The sequence below is a fragment of the Notothenia rossii genome (assembly GCF_949606895.1).
Source record: "Notothenia rossii genome assembly, chromosome: 5".
Classification (NCBI taxonomy): domain Eukaryota; kingdom Metazoa; phylum Chordata; class Actinopteri; order Perciformes; family Nototheniidae; genus Notothenia; species Notothenia rossii.
Window position 1 is genome coordinate 45,152,723 of NC_136903.1, and position 20,803 is coordinate 45,173,525.

The 20,803-nt window shown below is 40.6% G+C and overlaps 1 protein-coding gene across 4 annotated transcripts in view; it reads right to left on the minus strand.

The window, feature by feature from the left end:
* The window catches only part of wwp2 (WW domain containing E3 ubiquitin protein ligase 2), a 72,295-nt gene extending 53,398 nt beyond the window's left edge, over nucleotides 1-18,897 (minus strand). For 2 of the 4 annotated variants that reach the window (XM_079681871.1, XM_079681868.1), the window contains exons 1-5: nucleotides 18,822-18,897; nucleotides 17,228-17,309; nucleotides 10,698-10,854; nucleotides 10,250-10,371; nucleotides 5,759-5,896 (exon numbers count right to left, since the gene is read on the minus strand). In XM_079681871.1, coding sequence (XP_079537997.1) covers nucleotides 5,759-5,896; nucleotides 10,250-10,371; nucleotides 10,698-10,854; nucleotides 17,228-17,297 — 487 coding nt within the window. In that variant the 5' untranslated portion in view covers nucleotides 17,298-17,309; nucleotides 18,822-18,897. Of the gene's footprint in view, nucleotides 1-5,758; nucleotides 5,897-10,249; nucleotides 10,372-10,697; nucleotides 10,855-17,227; nucleotides 17,310-17,656; nucleotides 18,139-18,183; nucleotides 18,737-18,821 lie in introns of those variants that run through there. The other 2 variants (XM_079681869.1, XM_079681870.1) reach the window with 2 other exon arrangements.
* Nucleotides 18,898-20,803: the final 1,906 nt, after the last annotated feature.

Consider the following 20,803-nt stretch of genomic DNA (forward strand, 5'->3'; position numbering starts at 1 on the left):
TGCGCATGCACATAAGTGTGTCGATGTAGGTGTTTAAAGAAACTAAAATGTATAGTTAGCCACTTTCTTCTCAAAAACATCTCAGCAACTAAACTAAAGCAGAGATAAGAGCGGCTCATTTCAGTCCAGCAGCTACTATGGAACTTTGGGTTATATGTGTAACCCCAGTTCTCTAAATACAACAGATTTAATGTATGCTATGAAAGGGAACACCTCTCATTTACATTTTCAGTTAGGACTGTAGCAATCATTATTTGTATCATCTATTCATCTGCTGCAAACCACTTTTGATGAATCAATTGATCATTTAGCCAATAGAAGATTAAATAAAAATGCCTAAGGTGAGGCTTTCAAACTTATTCAACTTCATCAGTTCATGAAAGAAGCAACCAAATCAATCAATCATTGTTAAAGGTATGTCCAAATCAGTGTGGATGGATGTAGTTGGAGGTAAGAAAAAAATAGCATCATTTTTCAGATTGGATTTCTAGTCTGCACCTCTCTCTAGATGACACTAAATAACCAATCAACTTTCTTCTCTTCCATGTATTGCAAGATTTCCCAAAGTAAAAATGGCATGGTCTGAGTATAGAGGATGTAATGTGCCAGGATTTGCAGTGTTTTTGCTGACTGGGGATATTCAGAAATATTTTTGAAGGCCGAAGAAATGTAGCGCAGAGATTTGAGGAGGCAGTAGTTGGGGAAAGTTAGTTACAGTTCTCTGGCACATACAGCCTGTTAATGTAGAAAACCAGCATGAAGAGCCGATGATGAGTTAGTCTTTGTCTTTGCTGCAGGTTTACATGTGGGTTCTTTTTCTGTGGGATTGGAAGTTGACTATTTGTAAAAGTTTGTACGAATTGAACATTTAAAAAGTATTCCCAAAATGTAAATCGCCCTGGCTTCTGTTTCCTCCCATCTTTCAATACAAGGATTTGTCCATTAAAGCTGCTATGTGTGCACACACACTCATAATACACTTCCTGTTAACCTCTCCTCACATCGGACCAGCCACAAAGACACACATTTATACGGCCCATACGGGGCCAGGCCGGGGCCCTTACTGCAGGCCCTGTGTCCATTCAGCAGAACACACTGTAGGCTCTGCTGCTTCAGCCTGTTGAATCCACAGTGAGGAAATGTGTTCATGATGCACACTGAGACCTGTGTGTCTGCCGCTGACTGACCGTCATGTGGTTTGTTGTTGTATTTAAACTCATCCCAGGTATTTCTTTCCAAACAGTGTCACATAGCTTACTCGAGAGATCATAAACATGTGTTGTGTATCGGTGCTGTAGCCCTCAGGTGTGTCTTTGTCTGTGACATTTACTGCTTGAATTTCATGTGTGTGTGTGTGTGTGTGTGTGTGTGTGTGTGTGTGTGTGTGTGTGTGTGTGTGTGTGTGTGTGTGTGTGTTTGTGTGTGTGTGTGTGTGTGTGTGTGTGTGACACAGGGAGGTGATGGACGCATTGATTCTGCTGTGATTTTAAGAGTAGCTTAATACCTGTATATGTATTAAAGAGACAGCTAGTATTTGCACACAAACCATAAAGGACAGTAAATGTTAGCATAGTGCCAGGAAGAGGAAGGTTCTGTTGACCTACAGTCAATAAGTATGTAGGGTTTGAAATCCTTCCTCTTAGGACGAAGGAATGATTTTATATTGGTTTGGAAATAGTATTATTTGCACATGCAAGGGTTCTCTGATGTCAGTGTTTAAAAAGTTATGAATGCGTGTTGAAAGCCGACATGGTAGCGACAGTGCAGCTGTACATACTGCTGAGCTGACTTCATGCACTGTCTAGGGGTTGAAATAGCAAGAAAGCAATTAGACTTGAATTTCAGTCTGTGAAACATCTACCTTTTCCTAATGAGAAGAGCCCTCAGGCACAGTGCGTCGCAGCAGCCATCGCACATAAAAATTGAAACAGATCATCCAGAGCAGTCACCAGGATTGAGTCCACATGGGGCGATCAAAGGGACATTTGTTGAGACTGACAAGAGGCCAGCTGATGCTCTCTGAATCCTCATCAGGAGTGAGAGGGTTAGGCAGCTGATGCCACAACACAAGGAGGTACAATGGTTCTGTCCTTCAAGAAGTAACACATGAATACATTTTGCTAATAAAATGTCAAAGAGAAGAGTTGAATCCTGGAGAGAACTGGTTTCTTCACATCTTCTAAGGACAGTACAGCAGGTCCTTCCTTCCTGCAGCACTCAGACTGTACTACCACCACACACACAGACTGGAATACCCCTGATGTGCAATAACACTGCCTGTAAATATACAACTTTGTGCAATATTCATGCATGTGCAATATACCCTCGTGCAATTCACGCTTCATTTTTTCATCACATGTATTTAAAATCTGAAAACAGTACCATGCTACCTCTAGTTATGTGGTCACTTAAAAAGATTGTTACTGCTACTTTTTTTACAGTGGTGTACTTAACTGCTATTTGTTTTTTTTTTACTTGTTGTGTTTTTTATTATTAACAACATGTGCATAGTTATTTTTGGTTTTAAAAGCACGTCTATTCTCTTTACTTTCTCTGCACTCTACTCCTGCTGTTGTAATCATGTAAATGTCCCCCTTGCAGAGCAAATAAAGGAATTCTGATTCTGATTACATTCCTGGCTCTCCTGTAGAAGTTATAAATATTACAGGCCCATTTTCTCTTTCTCCAGCGACCGTGAGGCCTCGAGCTGTCTCTGATCAGTGAATCTGAACAGTGATGAACCTCAGCTCATCCACAGCTCAGCACAGGAAACGGCTGCCATGGCCTCTGGAACAGCTGCACCGCCAGCCTTTTATGCACAAGTATAATTCTGCACCTAAGGCCATTAGTAATTTCAGGGGTGAACTCTGCATCCCCAACAATAACACAAAAAACTGCATGTGGTTAAATAGTATACTATACAATAGATAGAGTTCTAGTACAGAGTTGAACCTTCTGGCATGTTGCAAGTAGGGATGGGTACCGAGCCCCGGTATTAAACGGGCCCCGGGCTGAATTATTAAAGACCGTGGTACCGTTAAGCTCCGATGTTATCGGTCTTTTTATCGGTAATGGAGACATGTAAAAAAAATATGTCATATGTATTATTGCTACGCAAACATTATATTGCAGTTTTAGTGTCGCCAACTCTGTTTCTAATACGCAAAAAGACTGCAAAATGCGTCAATGTTAATAACATTATAAACAAATTCACCTCAAGAAATAACATACACAACAAGATTCTCTTCTTACAAAATACGGCAATACAATCCTTATTTCAGCAACATGTGAACAACCATTATATGGGTGTGTGCTTGTGTGTACATGTGTGTGCGTGTACGTGTGTGTGTGTGTGTGTGTGTTGGCAAACAGGAAGGGAAAGAGTGAGAGGAGGGGTAATATTGCTGTGTATTCTGTACTCATAACTTTTCTAAACTTCTGTAGGAAAACAGTGTGAGCGTGTTCCCTTTAATATATTTTCGCTGACAAGTTCAATCCTGATCTTTCCAAATTGCCAAGAAACCGGTCCTTATGTTAGTTTTGGCCTGCATTTCTGTTAAGCCCGCGTCACACTGTCCCAAAATTGACACTAGATGGACCCACGATAAAGGAAATGTTCAAATTCGGCTCTGATCGTAGCAACATCGGGCCATTTGTGAGGGCATCTTAAGCCATCATATGACCGCCGGTGGAGTTTCTCAGGCTCCGGCAGCAACTTCGTGAGCGGTGGCAAAATCTTTGGCATGCCAAAAAATTGCCGAAAGACCTTGCGAAGGTTCATTTTCGTTTTTAATTTGTGTGTCCATTTTGCCCTTCGTAAGGCCAGCGTGAGGGCATCTTGTCAAATCGTGTCATCTTCGTCTTTACTTCGTGTGATCATCGGCCCCATGCCCCATCGGGCATTTTTCGCCTCACGGAGACAATACGAAGGAAACAAGAAGCTGCCCGATTGTCTCGCAATGCCGTCGTGTAGCCATCGTATTATAGTAAGATGACATCGAGATGGGACCACGGTGTGCAATGTTTCCTTGCATATCGCTTCTCTGGTTGTTTTATTGCACAACAAAATCATGTAAACATATTATGTAAATAACCCAATTTGTGTTCTGTGAAACTGAAAAGGATATTACATTGTTTTTGTTACTTTCGTTGCACTTGTATGTCTTAAAGGAGAGATGTCATGGCCATTTCCACTGATCATAATTCCATTGTTGGGGTCTACTAGAATAGATTTATATTGTGCAATTTTCCAAACTCACATGGGTTTCTCATACAGCATCTCTGTAAATGATGTGTGTATGTGCATTTACTGAATTTCACTCTCTGCCTTTCTCTGCTCATTGTAGCTCCAATAGCTTTAGCCCCACCCTCCCTGTGAGCACAGTGTGCTCTGATTGGTCGGGATGTTGTGAATCGCGCTGAGCTCCGTGTAGGTGTGATTTCCTTGTTTAGCGACACACAGCGAAATACAGCCAAACTCATCCTGAGCACACACAAAGTCACAGCCGAAGTAAAACCAATAAGTGTGGCTTGATATTGAGTAAGAAAAAGGTTGATAAACGCTGTGAGAATGGGTCTGCGGAGAGAATTTCGCCGCGATCCCAACTGTCTGTTATCAGCCTGCAGCCAGGGAGGAGAAATCAGCAGAGCTGCGTGTGTGTGCGTGTGCGTGTGCGTGTGTGTGTGTGTGTGTGTATGTGTGTGTGTGTGTGTGTGTGTGTGTGTGTGTGTGTGTGTGTGTGTGTGTGTGTGTGTGTGTGTGTGTGTGTGTGTGTGTGTGTGTGTGTGTGTGTGTGTGTGTGTGTGTGTGTGTGTGTGTGTGTGTGTGTGTGTGTGTGTGTGGAAGTCCGTGGATTGGTTAATTTGGACCAATCAGCCTGGTCATAGCTACTGGGTGTTCAGACGTCAGAATGCCCAGGAAGTAAATGAGAAATCTTCAACGAGATGTTTTGGGGAGGTATTTTCAGTTTTACTCGCTACAGGGTGTACTTGGAGGGTTTGTGACTCTGCAGACCGTTTACATCCATTAAAACCTTCATAACACACAAGGGGACGGGTAATAACCGGAAAAGCATGACATGGGACCTTTAAATGTAATGTAGGTTAACTTCCTGTTTTATTTAGATGATTTTATTTTGAAGGCGAGTTTACGCTGTTGAGAGGAAGTTGTTGTTGCTATGGAAACAACATGGGAGAAAACTTAATATCTTCGACATATAAAGACGGAGAAAGTAAAGAACAAAGTCTGAAAATATCAATGACTATTTTTATTATATACAATCTCACGTTTCCAAAATGTAAAGTTCCCAAAGTACTTTAACATAATTGTTTTTGTTACTTTCGTTGCAGTTGTATGTCTTGAATGTAATGTAAATGTTGCCTTCGTGTGTGGTTCAGGCGCCATCGTGTGGCCTTCTGTAGGCATCGTACTTGCTTTGGCTGTTGCTTGGCCGTTGACCAAGTTCGGGGCCATCTTTGTGCGAAATTCACAATTCCATATTTGTATTAATTTGTTATTGATTATATTCATTTTAATAAACGTTTTCTAAACTTACACAATTAAATGTGTTTTCTTTGAAAATATTGTAGTGGTGTTTTCGACCCTTTCTATTGTGAAATAGGTGCACAAGGCCTCGATTGGCTCTATAGGTTTTCTTTACATTTCGGTTATAACCTTCACTGTGTGTGTGCGTGTGTGCGTGCGTGCGTGCGTGCGGGTGTGCGTGCGTGCGTGCGTGAGGTAAAAGGGGGGACTCACTGTCTGCTGCCGCGCTGCCATTGGGCAACGTGCCCAGATCAACAGCCATGCCGTCCAGACAGACGTTGAGCTCGCCTCCCACTACAACCGAGCCTTTGTTCTCCGTCTGCAGCACCAGACTCAGCTGGACGTTCTCCACTAGAGGGGGGAGGAGAACAGAGAGAGAGGATGAGTGGTTGAGATGGTGGAGGAGGAAGGTGGTTGAGTGGAGGTGGAAACGAGGAAATCCCACAGCCTGTTATTGCTGTTAAATGTGTGAACCCACATTGATTCTGACACATTTGTAAGAGAAGAGGTATTAGATTAGCAAAGATTATCCAACAGAGCTGAAACATTTTATCTTTATGGATGTTGGGCATAACTTCATAGTGGGAACTTCAAAAGCAAGTTCCGTGGCAGGAAGTGACATTTCTCCAGTTGGCTACTGACTAACTTGTTCAATATTACAAGTACAGAAAGTGATGAATATGGTCCTGAATGCTTAGACCGATTAAAATTATTATATTATCAAAAAGCCAAATGTTAATATTGTAACTGTTCTTTGTTCAGTTAATATATCGTTTTAGTGTCAGTACCAAAACTCACATGTTGTACGAGCACCAATATCAAAACCGTGATGCAGTTATACACGATGGGAAATGCACTCTTGGCAGTTTAACAAATGGACCTGTAAGCATATTGCTGCAGCTCCTGCAATAAAGGGTTAAACAGAAAGTCAGTGATGCCAGTAAGCAAGTTGGTCACCATTTCAAGGAAACACCAGAGGAAACCTGAAGGAGTCGGGTTAATGTGATGAAGCTAAGCACAATGGAGGCAATTCTCCTGAAGAATATTATCAAATGTTTTATTTATACTAAGACCTGAACACAGTCACTGATGTTATATAATTCAATCTAACAGGTTATAAGCAGTTACAGAGAATTCTGTTTAAACAATTCAAATTAAGAGTACTGAAAAATGAACTATAGCAGACCTATTGCACCTCAAAGTCAAAGGATTCTCTGAATGTGGTTCCGAAATGCAGTGGTATTGCGGAAGACATCCTGTGTATCTTTTGCTATGCCTTTCTCATTATCACGGGCCGTCACATTTCATTGTTGAGTGTTTAAGTAATCCTCCTTAACACGTAAAGTGAGGAACCACTGTTTCATAGGGATGTAACGATACCAAAAACTCACGGTACGATAATATCGGGATAACAAGTCCACGGTACGGAATTTATCGCGATATTGAATAATAAAGGGGGAAAAATAATAATAATAATCTTTCAATAAAACATTTCTTTTTATTACATAATACATTTTATAAAAAATGTGTACAGCATTTTAGTAGGATAGCAGTATTTTAAAGTGTCAAAAACAAAGTGACAGTAACAGACTGGAACAAGAAAACCAGTGTTTTTGTACCTACTAGTACTACCAAAAAAAGTAGGCATTTTCTTTGTGTCACAAATAAACAAGGATATTTAATAATCAGACCCTGCAATAAAATAAATCAAGTTTCACTTTAGTTTTTCAAGTAACTCAACTCAAACTCACTAGTCACTCACTCAGCATCATCAGACAGGTTTTTAGGAATATGAGAATGTCCACATTTCCAGGTATTTATAAGCTGGGATGTTTGGACATTTACTATATCCCCTGCTCTGGAAAAAACTCTCTCGCTTGGTACTGATGTTGCTGGGACAGCAGTGGTCGCGTTAACCGAATATTTTCTTTAACAATGACGGAAAAATCTGAAAGCAGTCTGTCATTTTGACAGATTAGAACAAACTCGGAACAGCGCCAACGTTTCCCCGCAGCGAGGCTCTGGTGTTATGCCTAGTTATGCATGCCCTCCAAAAGGAAATGATATAGTTTCCAAACCGTACTTTGCCGTACAGATCAATACATGTCTGGGAGGTTTTGCTTTACGCTGTGCGCGCTCCCGCGAGGTGCATGCACACACGGCATAACACCGCCCCCCCCCCGTTGACAGTTCACAAGCGTGCTCTCTCGTGAACTGTTCAGACCCGACGGGTAATAAGGGATTATGACGGATATTTTACGATCCTGTCTGTCAAAATGACGGACAGCGAAAAAGTCTAACGCCACCTCAGTGGGACGGAGAGATATGCTTTGGCCATGGGTGACAGCAGTGGGTCAAATTGTGCATTGTCTCTCCACCACTTCAAAAACAATACAGTTTTTGCCAAGAAGGTGAGGCTTATTGACAGGGCGAGATATAAATATAATGTTGGTACTTGTCAATGTCTCTAGGTATGTACATGTAACCCTGTAAATACAATGTCCTTTTGTGTTATGTGTTGTTTTATGTTCATGTTGTAACCTACTTGCAGCCATGTTGGACAGGTCTCTCTTGAAAAAGATATCGATGATCTCAATGGGACCACCTGGTTAAATAAAGGTTTAAAAAAAAAAAAGTGTTTAAAAAAATATATTTTTTTAAAAATCGTGGTAGATTTTGTCAGTCTCACGACGGTATTGGGACGTTTATTTACCGCAATACCGCAATACCGCAATATTCGGTATATCGTTACATCCCTACTGTTTCACATAACCACTTTTAAGCCATTTGCCTTCTGGTGGTCACCTGATTTTACATGAAAATGTAAAGGAAGCCAGATATAGACTTCACTGCTGTGAGATGAATACATTGACTTTTAACATTGAGCATTATATGCAAGTCTCTGTGGCAGCGGGGTGTGGTTAGGGCGCCGGCTGCTGGAGTGAAGGGAGTGGCTCGGCCAGAGGCCAGACAGCTGATCGGAATCAGGTAATTAGTCACTGAATAAAAGCATGTGGTAACCTGGTGCTGGTCGGTCTTGCAGTAGGCAGGATCCAGGAAGGTCGCCAAAGGACCTGTGAAGGATCCCACACGGGCAAGGTTTTGCAACCTGTGGACTGTACTTTGTTTCGGTTCTAATAAACGCCTGTGTTCAACCCAAACCCTGCTCTTTCCGTCCCTCTTTGAACCCTGTGTGAGCGGAGAGGCTCACAGTCTCCTATATGTTTTTGTTTTTTTATGGAAAAACTTACATCAGATTGAACTTCGCTATTTGTCAGAATTTTGTGAACTTGGAGATAAATGTAGAAATATTTGGAGCAGCCAAAAAAGAGCATGTACAGAACTTGTGAACAGAGTATTCCTTGGTGGTGGAATTCAAATGTAGGAATATGAGCTTTTTTCTGAAAGATGAATTGTATTTCCTGTTAAGAGGGTAAAAAGGTGATGCTATACAATGGACAAAATGGAATAGTATGAATATTACTTTTTATTTCATTTTTGCACCCTGGTCTTTTTTAATAAAAAAGCTAAGACTTCAGAAGAAAACCCTTTCACACAGTTCTAAATTACTGTCTCTTCTCCCCACTTCTGTTGTTTGCCAGTTCCAGTCTTGTCTTGTTCTCTCCGTATTTCTTTCTTTTCCAATGTATATAAATAATATTGCTGCAAACTCATACTTGTCCCATGTTTTTGTTCCAGTTTATCAAAATACTAAGCATCTTGCAGGTTTTTATTTTTTCTACATTTATGCTTAAACTTGCTTGAAAATTACACTTAAAAAAGTGAATGCAGGATTTGATATGTTTTACGAGACATAAGGGCAGGAATTCAGAGGGAAAGGAGCAATTTTGAGCTCTGCTCTTAAAAACGGCTTTTTTTTAAGGTCATACGTCAAACGCGTCATATTACATCACAAAGGGGACACATCTCCGCTCTCTGACCGCGGGTATAGTGGAGTTGCGTTGAGTAGAGCGGTTGTGTTTTAAGGAGCTGGTCTTTTTCGGTAGTTTTACATTTCATTTCACCATTTGTAATCATGGTGCAGTATTGTGTTTGTGCAGGTTGCACAAGTACCAGCCTGTCAGGACATCGAGTCCACAGTAAAAAGGACCGGAGCTAGCGTTCGTTCCTGGGTGCGTTGTGCATCCACCTCCCTGCAGCACATACTCTCCACAGCTTTATCAGGAAACCGTATTACTTCTATCTGCCCAGTTCTCCACTGGTTCTCCACACACCACAGCTCAATTTCTCTCCGATGGCCGTTATTTCTTCTAATCCTTGGCTGCTCCTGGTCTCTTGGACGCCTAGCAGGCTCATAATTATAAGGTTGTGGTCCGTCATATGCATTTGAATATTCATGTTCAAATTCTTCTGTGTCGAAACTAGCATTGGGATCCATGTTTATTAATACGTTACACCGGCCGCCCTCCCCCTTGTGTCCCCCGTGTTACGTCACACGCGGGAGGTCACGTGCCGAGGCTTTTTTATGCGGAAGTGAACATTTCTTACAAAAACGACGCCAGATGTCACTGCAGTGTATATTTCTGTATATTTTTTTGAAAATCTAGTGTATTCATCATTTTCCTACACATTTATTCACAGGTGTCTTTAACCTGGAAGTTGATCCTTTAAGTTATGCTATTTTAAACACTATGGGGAAAAGTCATCCAAATATGTTCTCATTAGTTTCCTGTGTGTCCTTACTCTTGCCGTGGTGTGTGCGCAGTGTGTCCAGCAGGTCGATGGTGGCGCTGCCCAGGAGCTCCTTCCTCAGGGTGTGGCAGCTCCACAGCTTCAGGTCCAGACGGCTCTGAGGCGTCACATTACTGCAAAGCACACAGCAACACACACATTATCAACTCATTTCATCAAAAGTACAACAAACACTGCATGTAGGCAGATTCCTTCAAAACTGCTTTACCCCCCTGATTTTAAAATGAGCTTCCATTTAAAAAAACTTTGCATATCCAGCAGAACTTTCAACATGAAGCACCTCTACCAGAGGGGAATATTCTTATTTAGAACTTTTTCATCATAAGTACACATGCATAACAACAAAGAGGGATGAATGCACAATTGTTTGAAGAAGTTTACAAGCGATAAAAGAACAGGATTGTACTAATGCCAGTGTGTTTTGTGTGTGCGTTCTCACAGGGTGAGGTCTTCGTTCCACTGCAGCTCGAGGTGTCCGCTGCGTTTGCCGGTTTTTTTGGTTTCGCTGCTCAGGCCGTCTGCAGTCACCTCGACGAAGGAGCTGAGTCTGGAGGGACGGTTTGGCAGCTTTGGAGACTGAGGCTTTGCTGAAACCACTGAGAGCACACACACACAAAACAATAAGAAGAACTGTCAGAAAGGAAAATATTAGATTTGTAAAATGTGTTTGCCAATGTGTCTTTTTTTTTGTAAAACTGGCAAATCTCTTGAAAAGTAAAAAAAAAATGTGTCGCATTAAGATACACACGGTTTGACTGTGGCCACAGTTCAACCACAATAAGGAAAGGTATTTCTATTTATGAACGTGTTACAGGTCAAAGGTTCCATATCAGAGGAAACACAAACCAGCTGATCCGAATCAAACACATGACAAGCCAATGACTGCAGCACTTTAGACATTTCTTTGGCTCACAGTAAATTACAGACCTATTGACAGTTTTTTCTTTTTTTTAAATTGCTCAGTTTCTCAGAACACTAAACACAATTCACAAAACCACACACCCAAAGTGCAAAACACCTAATTTCTCCTGCTAAGTGAAGAACTGCAGTCAAAACTACATAAACACTTACCAAATGCAAACTTTTGCACCAAATATATCACACTTCATTCATAATACTAGATTGTGTGACCACCCAACTACACACTGCTGAGCATAATCTAAAGCACTTTCATCTTTTATGGGCTATGCTCTGTACATAGAGGGTTCTGCAGAGAAAGATTGCTTGAGTATACAGGAATAGAGTAAATGAAGAAATACAAATGAGTTGTTAAAAAAAAAATCACATTTTATTCAAAAATCACATTTTGCAACATGCATCTCAGCATATAGTTACTATGCTTCAGATCTCTCTAAGTGTGATGCATTGTTTGCCAAAACCCAGTTAGTAACTGCGGCTTCCTGTGCCTCATTGGAAATCCTTAGCCTTCCACCTGCTCCCCTTTTTTTCTCAGTCCTTCAGATAAACAACAAAGACATAGTGGTTGGTCAGTGTCTGTGTTGCATAACAGTAAGTTTACCACAGAACATTGTGCAGGATTTTTGTACAGTTATAGTATGCAACATGCTAACAATTCAATTGCAGAAATGAAGTAAATAAGTTTCACACAACAGATATAAGCACTGATATATCATGAATTATGCAGAGCTAAAAACTGGTAACTAACCTGTTTTCAAGTCTAAGTGTTCGGATTACAGAGGCAACAGTACATCGGCTTAGATTAGGCTGAACCCTCTGTCCAGCCTCTCTCATCGTCAAACCATGGTTGATAACATTTCATTTCATTAGAGAGTGCTCTTCCTCCTCCTCTCACTCTCAGCCCTGCTCTTCCTCTTCCTCTTGCTCTTGCTCTTGCTTCCATGTTGGCTTCCATTGTTGCTGTAAGAAAGTACTCACCTGTGGTCTTTTCATAGTGCTAACATCCTGATTGATGAGCCAACAATTATGCTATCAGGTGTTTGGTCAGGTGGAACGTGTTTCTTGATCTTTGGTCCATGTGTGAGGCATTTTGAATATCAGTGTTATGAATGTGCTAACACGTGACTTTATGTCAGATTCCTGTGTCTTACTTGGAGAAACGTGTGCAGTGGTTTGCAAAAAGTGCCATGTTGATTTGCAAATTGTGTGAAAAGCTGAAAACGTGTTTAGAGTTTTGGAGATTTGAGCCGATGTTTTGCTCTTTGAGTGTCAGTTAAAATAATTTTGCTTTATGTATAATTTTAGTGCGTTAGCAATTGAAAAAAACTGTAAAGCCCTTCAGACTTGCTTATTGACTACAATCCACTCACACCGTTCATGATGTAACTGTGTACAATAAGACCTAGATCTGGTGAAGGAGCTTTTAGTTGTTCTGCTACTCTGGAACAAACTGCTTTGAGACCTGAAACCTGTCCCGCCGTATCCTCATTCATAAGTTCATGATCAGGGCAGCTACAGTGTGACACATTATATACATTCACTACACTTATATCAGTAGTAGGTTCAAAACATTAAGCTCTCTAAGGTCACGGGTTGACATTTGTATTTATTCAACAATGTACTTAAAATAAAGTTAAAACTAGTACTTTTCCAATGTTTTGTTACAGTTCATGCGGAAGGGATCAGTGATCTGTTCCTCAGCATCACTGGAGTAAACTGATTCTGCACTTTGTATAGAGGACGTCTACAAACGTCGCTGTTTATACTAAAAGAAAATGATATAACTATGGTGCCTTCAGATCAAATTCGATCAATCAAACTACAACTTTAAAATGCCAAATCCAGTCATAATAAAAAAAGCCAGACTTTTTGCAAAAATCTAAGCATTCTTTGTTTTCCTCTGTGAGGTTTTGCTCGAGCTGGTTTACTACTGTTCAAAATGAGTTTGAGTTTTTCCCAGATGTGAGACATTTTGCCTTGAGCCATGCCAATATTTTTTTTCTTCTGTATGCTTGGAGGTACACCCTCCATACTAAACATTAGTATGCTGTATGCATTTGAGACAAAACTCCTCTGGTAAGGCAAGCAAACAGACAAACATAAACATTGCCCTCTAGTGGAAAAAAGGAAAAAGACATCTGGGATACACATTTAGTTCACTCTCGTGAGACTTGGGTAAATGAAAACCTTTCAAAGCTTTTCAAGACGTACATCAGAGTGCTTCTATGGACAAATATGTTGATCTATGTTTTTTATGCTGGTATTATCACCATTTGAACCTCACAACCTAATGAAATGAAGGCATGAGACACATTATAACTGCTGTCTGACCCTCATGTAAAGACTTCCCGAGTGGCTCCTAACAGAGAACTGATGAAACCCCTTCTGAAAATATCTCTCTATATTTGTGATAGTTTGGTAAATGTCAGCTCTGCAATTGATGTAAAAGCCTACAGCTGGGCTTAGAAAGGCTTAGCGACTTCCTGTATGCAGACATCATGGTGTCAGTCATATGAGAGCCGATTTGTTCATCCTGAATCACTTCTGGATTGCAAACTGAGAAGCCTGGTAGTGTTTCTCAGGGTAAGTGTGATCAGGACAGGTGATGGATGAATAAATGATGAGAGAGAGAAAGGCATTCTTCCACAGACAACACATTTGCAGATCTCTGAAGAGGAGAAGGAAGGGAGGATTGAGAGGAGGGCTGTTCATAGGAAAGGTCTTTGAGGAGAGACAGACAAAAAAAACATCAATGCAACTGTTTCATGCTTAAATTTATGAATTCACTTGAGGAATATTACTACACCAGTGATACTTAACTAACCAGGGCTTTTGCTCTCTATCGATGATACCCTTCATTTCTGTGTTTTCAGTGTTTTGCTTATGCAGCGCTTTTAGTAAACCCTGCGCATGTTTCCTCAAGTTGGTGAATGTGGAACAGCTACTCTCAGAGTAAAAAGAAAAAAAAAGTTTCAAATTGATTCTGCGCAAAACCACAGATCACTTATATCCACAAACACAGATGAAGGATGATTTAACACCAGGAACTGTTATGTCGATACAATGAAAAGGGTAAAAGTTGGTTTTAAAACCTTACCCTAAAACCTAAAAGTTTGGTGAAAATGTTTAACTATATCGACCTGGTGGTACTTTATGAATATTAGCTTACTGGTGTACTTAAACGACGATGATTGCACTATAGTGCACCCTGGTGACATTTAGTGACTTGACTGTTGTGCCGATTCTTGCTAAAGAGAGTTTATTAACAGCGGTTGCATATCCTTCAAAATAATAATTCCTTACATTTATTATAGCGCTTTTTCCAGATGCTCAAAGCGCTTTACAAATGCACATTACATATATGTAACGGTCATGTACTGTGGACAGTACCCACAGGAGCAAATTCAGGTGAAGTGTCTTGTCCAAGGACACAACAGCCTGACGCAGTGGCGGTGGGGGCGGGTTTCGAACTGGAGTTCCCCAACGCCACCCTTGATCTGATGATCGACGCACAACCCACTGCGCCACTCCGTCCCTATGAGCCATGAGCCATAATGTGTCATAAGCCGCTTTCACACCAAGTATTTTGCCGTACTTAGTGCCGGCACATATAACCCCAGGGCACTAAGTACCAATCACGTTCAAACCGGAGTACTTCTCCCTGAGGGAAGATTACGCAAATGAGCCACTGACGTCACTTCGTCTTCTTCTGCGTTGGGTTTACTGGCAGGCCGCAAACCACTTCACGGCGTATACTGCCACCCGAAGTCCCCGGAGCTGGGGATTGGCTTCAGTAGAAGCTGCTGGGACTCGCCAGAACGCCGACACCTCCTCATCTCCAGCGCTCCCATGTTTTCTTTTGTGTTGCCATAAGTTATTCTCTCTCCGTTTGTGCGCGGGGCTAATGCTAAGAATGCTAATGCCAGCAAATATAACTGCGGCTTCAAAAAACTTTTCAGAGTTTTACGGGGCGTGGTTTGCAATTCGCCCAGCCAATAGAAATTGGTAGTTTTTTTGTACCACCTCTCTAGCAGGCACTAAAAATGGAGGTTCCCGGCACTAAGTAGTCTTTTTGATGTGAACGCGACACTAGGGGTACTAACGGAACTAAACGGGAAAAGTACGGGGTAAAAGTACGGGGTAAAAGTACTCCGGTGTGAATGCGCCTATAGGCGTGCTTCTGTTGCCAATAAGGAATGGGAAACGCTGTGCATTCTGGGGCTGCCATTTGTGGAGGATGGTGTCCATGGCAACAGCAGCAGCCATCAATATATATGAGCGTTCCCAAGTCATCCGTCAGCGGTTTTGCATCCGAAATGAATAAAGTATGAAATTATTATAAATGCCATTACAAAGAGAAGCTCTAGGCAGAAACAGAGGAGCGTTATTTAAAAAAAAAGTTCATTAATGACATCTGTCTGTATGAATTAAGGAAATAACAGATTGATCACTGTTACTAATGTCAGTCCTCTCTGGTGTTTAGAGTTGGTGTGTACACCTGTGTGTAATTAAAAAATATTAACTATTTAGAGTACGGGGTAAAAGTACGGGTGGATACAGGACCTTCGGATCTACAGGCAAAGACCCCTATAGAATCATCCGGACAGAGACTGCTAATGCTATGCTAACTGATTGTTAAAGGTGACATGTCATGCTTTTCCGGTTATTACCCGTCCCCTTGTGTGTTATGAAGGTTTTTCTGCATGTAAACGGTGTGCAGAGTCAAAACCCTCAAAGTACACCCTGTAGCGAGTACAACTCTAAAACAGAAAATACCTCCCCAAAACGCCTCGTTGGTGAAACGTCATCATGACGTCATCATCCATTTGATTCTTCCGGAGCTGCAGCGAGCCGTTTAGTGGAGAAAGTGAATACTGCTGAATACACACTTTACAGAGATACTGTATGCGAAACCAATGTGAGTTTTGAAAATTGCACAGTATTTTTCTATTTTAGTATACCTCAACAATGGAATTATGATCAGTGGAAATGGCCATGACATGTGACCTTTAACCAAACATCGGCATATCATGCATAATTAATATCCCAGTATAAGTACGTATACTGATTTTCCTTTCTTTTTTTAATTCATTTTCTCAGTGTAGTGGTTTGTGTTAAGGCCCTGACACACCAAACTGACACCAAAGAACACGTCCCGACGGACCCGACTGTTGTGTCGCCTCACGTCTCCTGCGTCTCGGCCAAAAAGTCGCATGGAACACACCGCAAAGACTTAAGCCGACGGCCAAGTAGCATTTACACGCGAGTGGCAATAACTCTCCTTACCAGCAGGCGGCGGTAGTGTGTATTCGTCATTCAAAAGAGGCAACCGGAAGACAGACTGCGTGATATATACAAACAACAAATAGCTACATGCTACAGCTCGAGCGAAGCAGCACAGGGATGAACTATGCCAATATTTTAACAGTATCGGTGTAGTGCCTTTTCAGTGGGGCAAGATATAGCAAATATGTGTGCCCATCCTGCTATTTGTGTTTATTCTTTTAATCACACAGCGTTAAAGGTCCCATGACATGGCCATTTCTACTGATCATAATTCCATTGGTGAGGTCTACTAGAATAGATTTCCACAAGTCATTAAACAATGATCAAAAGCCAAAACACAACATATACAAGTGTATATTTATCCGACACGTTCTGTCCCTATGAACAGCAGTTTTTATTGAAAAACTGAGAGGATAAATGCAGTCCTTAAATTGTCAGGTTGACCCATAGTTTTCAAAAAGGAAGTACCTAAAATATAAATAAAAGGCTTTATAAGTTGGTGTGCCATAGAGAGGGTGTTTTCATGTTATGCTGGATGGACAGGACAGATAACATCCTACTGCCTAATGTGCTGCCACCATGAATAAAGACAGGAATGAAAAACATAGACACTTTTGTACCCAATTTCTGAGATAAAACACACATGTTTGATGCACTGCAGTAAGGGCCATGCTCCTGTTCTGCCTTTGATTTGGAAGCCATGCCAGACCATTTATTGTATAATGTCCCAGTTAGTCATTGAGTGAACAGTAAACAGATCATTACCTTTTAAGATCAACTGACACTTTTCTGTGGTCTGGGCCCCGCCAGGTCTGCTCACGCTGGCAGCTGCCATGACCCCACAGCTCTGAAAAACACACACACACACACACACACACACACACACACACACACACACACACACACACACACACACACACACACACACACACACACACACACACACACACACACACACACACACACACACACACACACACACACACACACACACACACACACACACACACACACACACACTTTCAAAATGTAAAACAACACTTTAGACTAAAACGTACAGTTATATTGAGCAGCTACTATAGATGTAATTAATAACCTAATCTGAGTATCAAAATACAAAACTAATGTTATCTGATTACTTTGTTACATTTTGATTGCCTCCATATCAAATGCAATGTAAAGAGTAAAACTTACATTATACAGGTGTATTTATCAGCCTGATACGAGACATTTCAATAAAGGCAGGACAGTGATTCCCCCATTATAGTGCCAGCACTTTCATTAGACCCTGGCAGCATCACCTTGAGCAAAGTCAGAGATGGAGCCTGCTGGTTGAATGCAAAGAGGACTGCACACAAGGACAACATGCAGCAGAGCTGAGATCTAGTGTGGAGCTTTGGTTAATGCTGATCTTCACTGTGTATATTAAGACAATACAATAACATTAAGACGGGTTTGTGGAGGGGATCTGATCTTGTTTTCAGTGTAACGTTACTCGCTGCCCCACCAAGGTGACAGCTGCTGGCATCTCAGCCTGAGACCAGACCAAACCAAGAGATGCATGGTCAGATGGGACCTGGCCATAATACAATCAAACCATTAGGTAATGTATGATCAACTAAATGCACACCTGAGAGTTGTCTCCGGGCTGTTACATTAGATCAAAGCAATGACAACAAAAGCGCACAACATCTCCCGTCAACCTAGCGAAATAAGCTTACCGGCTACGCAGCGTTAGCTTAATCCGTTAGTCAGTGGATTCTGGCTCAACTTCATACAGACTAATAACAATCCAACTCTCCCTGCTACACAGTTTTCATTGTCTACGTATTTAAATACCCTTAGCTGCTGCGCACTAAACACAAACACGGAAGATGATCAAGGCATTCCTATTCACCACCGTCAAACGGGGAAAAGAAAATATTGACTTCCTGTTGAGTTTTTCAAACTACAACTCAAGAGACGATGATGCTGGATGTTAAAACTATGAAATATCACACAAGTAACCACACATGTACATTTGGGGAGATTATTTACTGAAGAAAAATGGCATAACGTATCTCTATTCAATGTTGTTAACCACACAATGCAAGTTATCGAACCACTGTCATTTGTTTTGAAAGGGAAGTCTCAATACATCCGGTTAGATGTGCCTAATTCTGGCTAGCTTTACCAATAATAGGCTAACTGTTAGCGAGCGAGCTTTGTAGGGGGATTTTACAAAAGGACATGACAATAAAAGCTGTTCTAATCATTTGACAGCAAACTGAACCGCATTAACAGTTACGTGGTTCATGTCAGAACAGCTATATCTACCGAAACACTCATATATTTGGCTTAAATGTCATCTTTCCCGTACCTTTTCCAGCTTTGCTCTGTGCTGCTGTCGCTACTGAACTTTAATTTCCGCCTCAGTGATAATATCACGTGACCCAGGGTATGTCTTTTTCATTGAACAAAGAATTGTGGGTCATAAATAATTGTAAACATCATCCCTTAATATTGACCCTTTTTCTATTTCAAATCAGTTTCTTTTGCATCACATAAAATAGAGTAGGCCTATAGGCCTATATCTAAATGAATTACACTATTATTAAATACATCTTAAAGCAAGGAATGAAAACAGGAATGTAATGTATAATCCCAACATATATTCACTATTTAACACTTTAGTGATACATTTGGGCTATAAGTGACCATCAAAGTAATACCAAAAGAGAAACAAATAAAATGACAAACAAAAGGCAGCCTATCAACATTAGAGATGTTATAGTCCAAGTGCAATGTAAGTCAAATGTTCACTGTCTATAACATGAAGCTGCAGAAAATGGAAATACTCAGGTATAGAACCACAACACTGTTCTTAAGTACTTCAGTAAATGTATTAAGTGGCCGTTCACCACTGTCTTATTATCCAGTGACACCTGGCCGTGACCTGTTGCCCTTTGGTGTTGCGATGCATTAGATGTTCAAATGTTATATAATATTTTATTTAATGTATTTATTGGAAAATATATATGTTTCGCATTCCCTGCTCGTTTAAAAACACTCATTTATTGTACAGACCCAATGTAGGCATCTGTTTTGGTTTGACATTGCTTTACTGCAAGGATATTCATTATTATTTCAATTTCGGTGGACAGATGTCAATAGTTTTAACTCATAAAAGAGAGTACAGGGAAAATAAAATGTAGGTTACGAGCTGACTATGTTTCTGAGTGATTCAAGTTAGCCATTTTGGCAATTTGTATCAAATGAAGCTACATATCCGAAATAAAGTAGTCCTCCTGTTCTGATAAGCCTATGTCACCAGTTTAATGAACACATTTCATTTAAACGGTATGTTATATTACCATGAGCTTGCATATTTGATGTCACTATGTACCTGACAGCAGGAGAAATTAGGTGAAAGGATGTCAAACTTCAATATGCAGGTGAGGAGAGAACATGCATGAAGAGACTGAAAAGAGGATGACAGAGAAACAAGTTCAATTTGAGTTCAAATACCGTCTGCTGGTTTATAACAGAATCCCAGCAATTTAGTTGCAAATAAACAAGCAACATTATAATATTGTAAAATGAGTGAACCGTAAGCAAAGGTCCAAATGGGATTTGTAAGGAGGGACTACTTTTTCACCGGAATTTTTTTTTTCCTTTATTTATTTGATGTCATTTTTTATTACTTTATATGTCTACCCCTGATGTGAACTTTTTAGTATACAATATTTATGATGTTCATATATGTTCTTGAATAAAAAAAATCACTTCATAAAATCTCTGGTTGCTCTAACTTCTCTTTTAACTGATTCAAAAAAAGTGTCAGCAAAACGCGGCCTAATTGTCAAACTGATACAGAAAACAAAAAATCCTTCTAAGGCAGGGGTTTTCAAAGTGTGGGTAGGTGAGCCTCCCCTCAGAGAACATAAGAACAGCCGCGCCCCCCCCCTCCCAATTATTATTGCTGTTATTATTATTATTATTATTATTGTTGTTGTTGCTATAATGCAGGGGTATTCAATTGCATTTCAAAGAGGTCCAGTAAGAGAAAATTTAATTAAATGCTCTGTTTTCGCTGTCTACCTTCCGCCATTTGAAATTACTCCGACTGTTTCTCTCCTCTTGTCGTGTCTCTGTGTGTGTTTGAATCTATCGTGCTGACTGCACCGATTTGATTGGCTGAGTAGCGTCACCTCCTTAAAACATTAAACAATAACTTTTTTAAACCTTTTTATTTTTATGTTTTAAACATATTGTATAAAACTCCCCCACTACTTGTGTTAAATATGTTCTTTATTCTCGCGTCCGGGAGAGAAGCTTTAAAATGAGACTAAATGGAGTCTC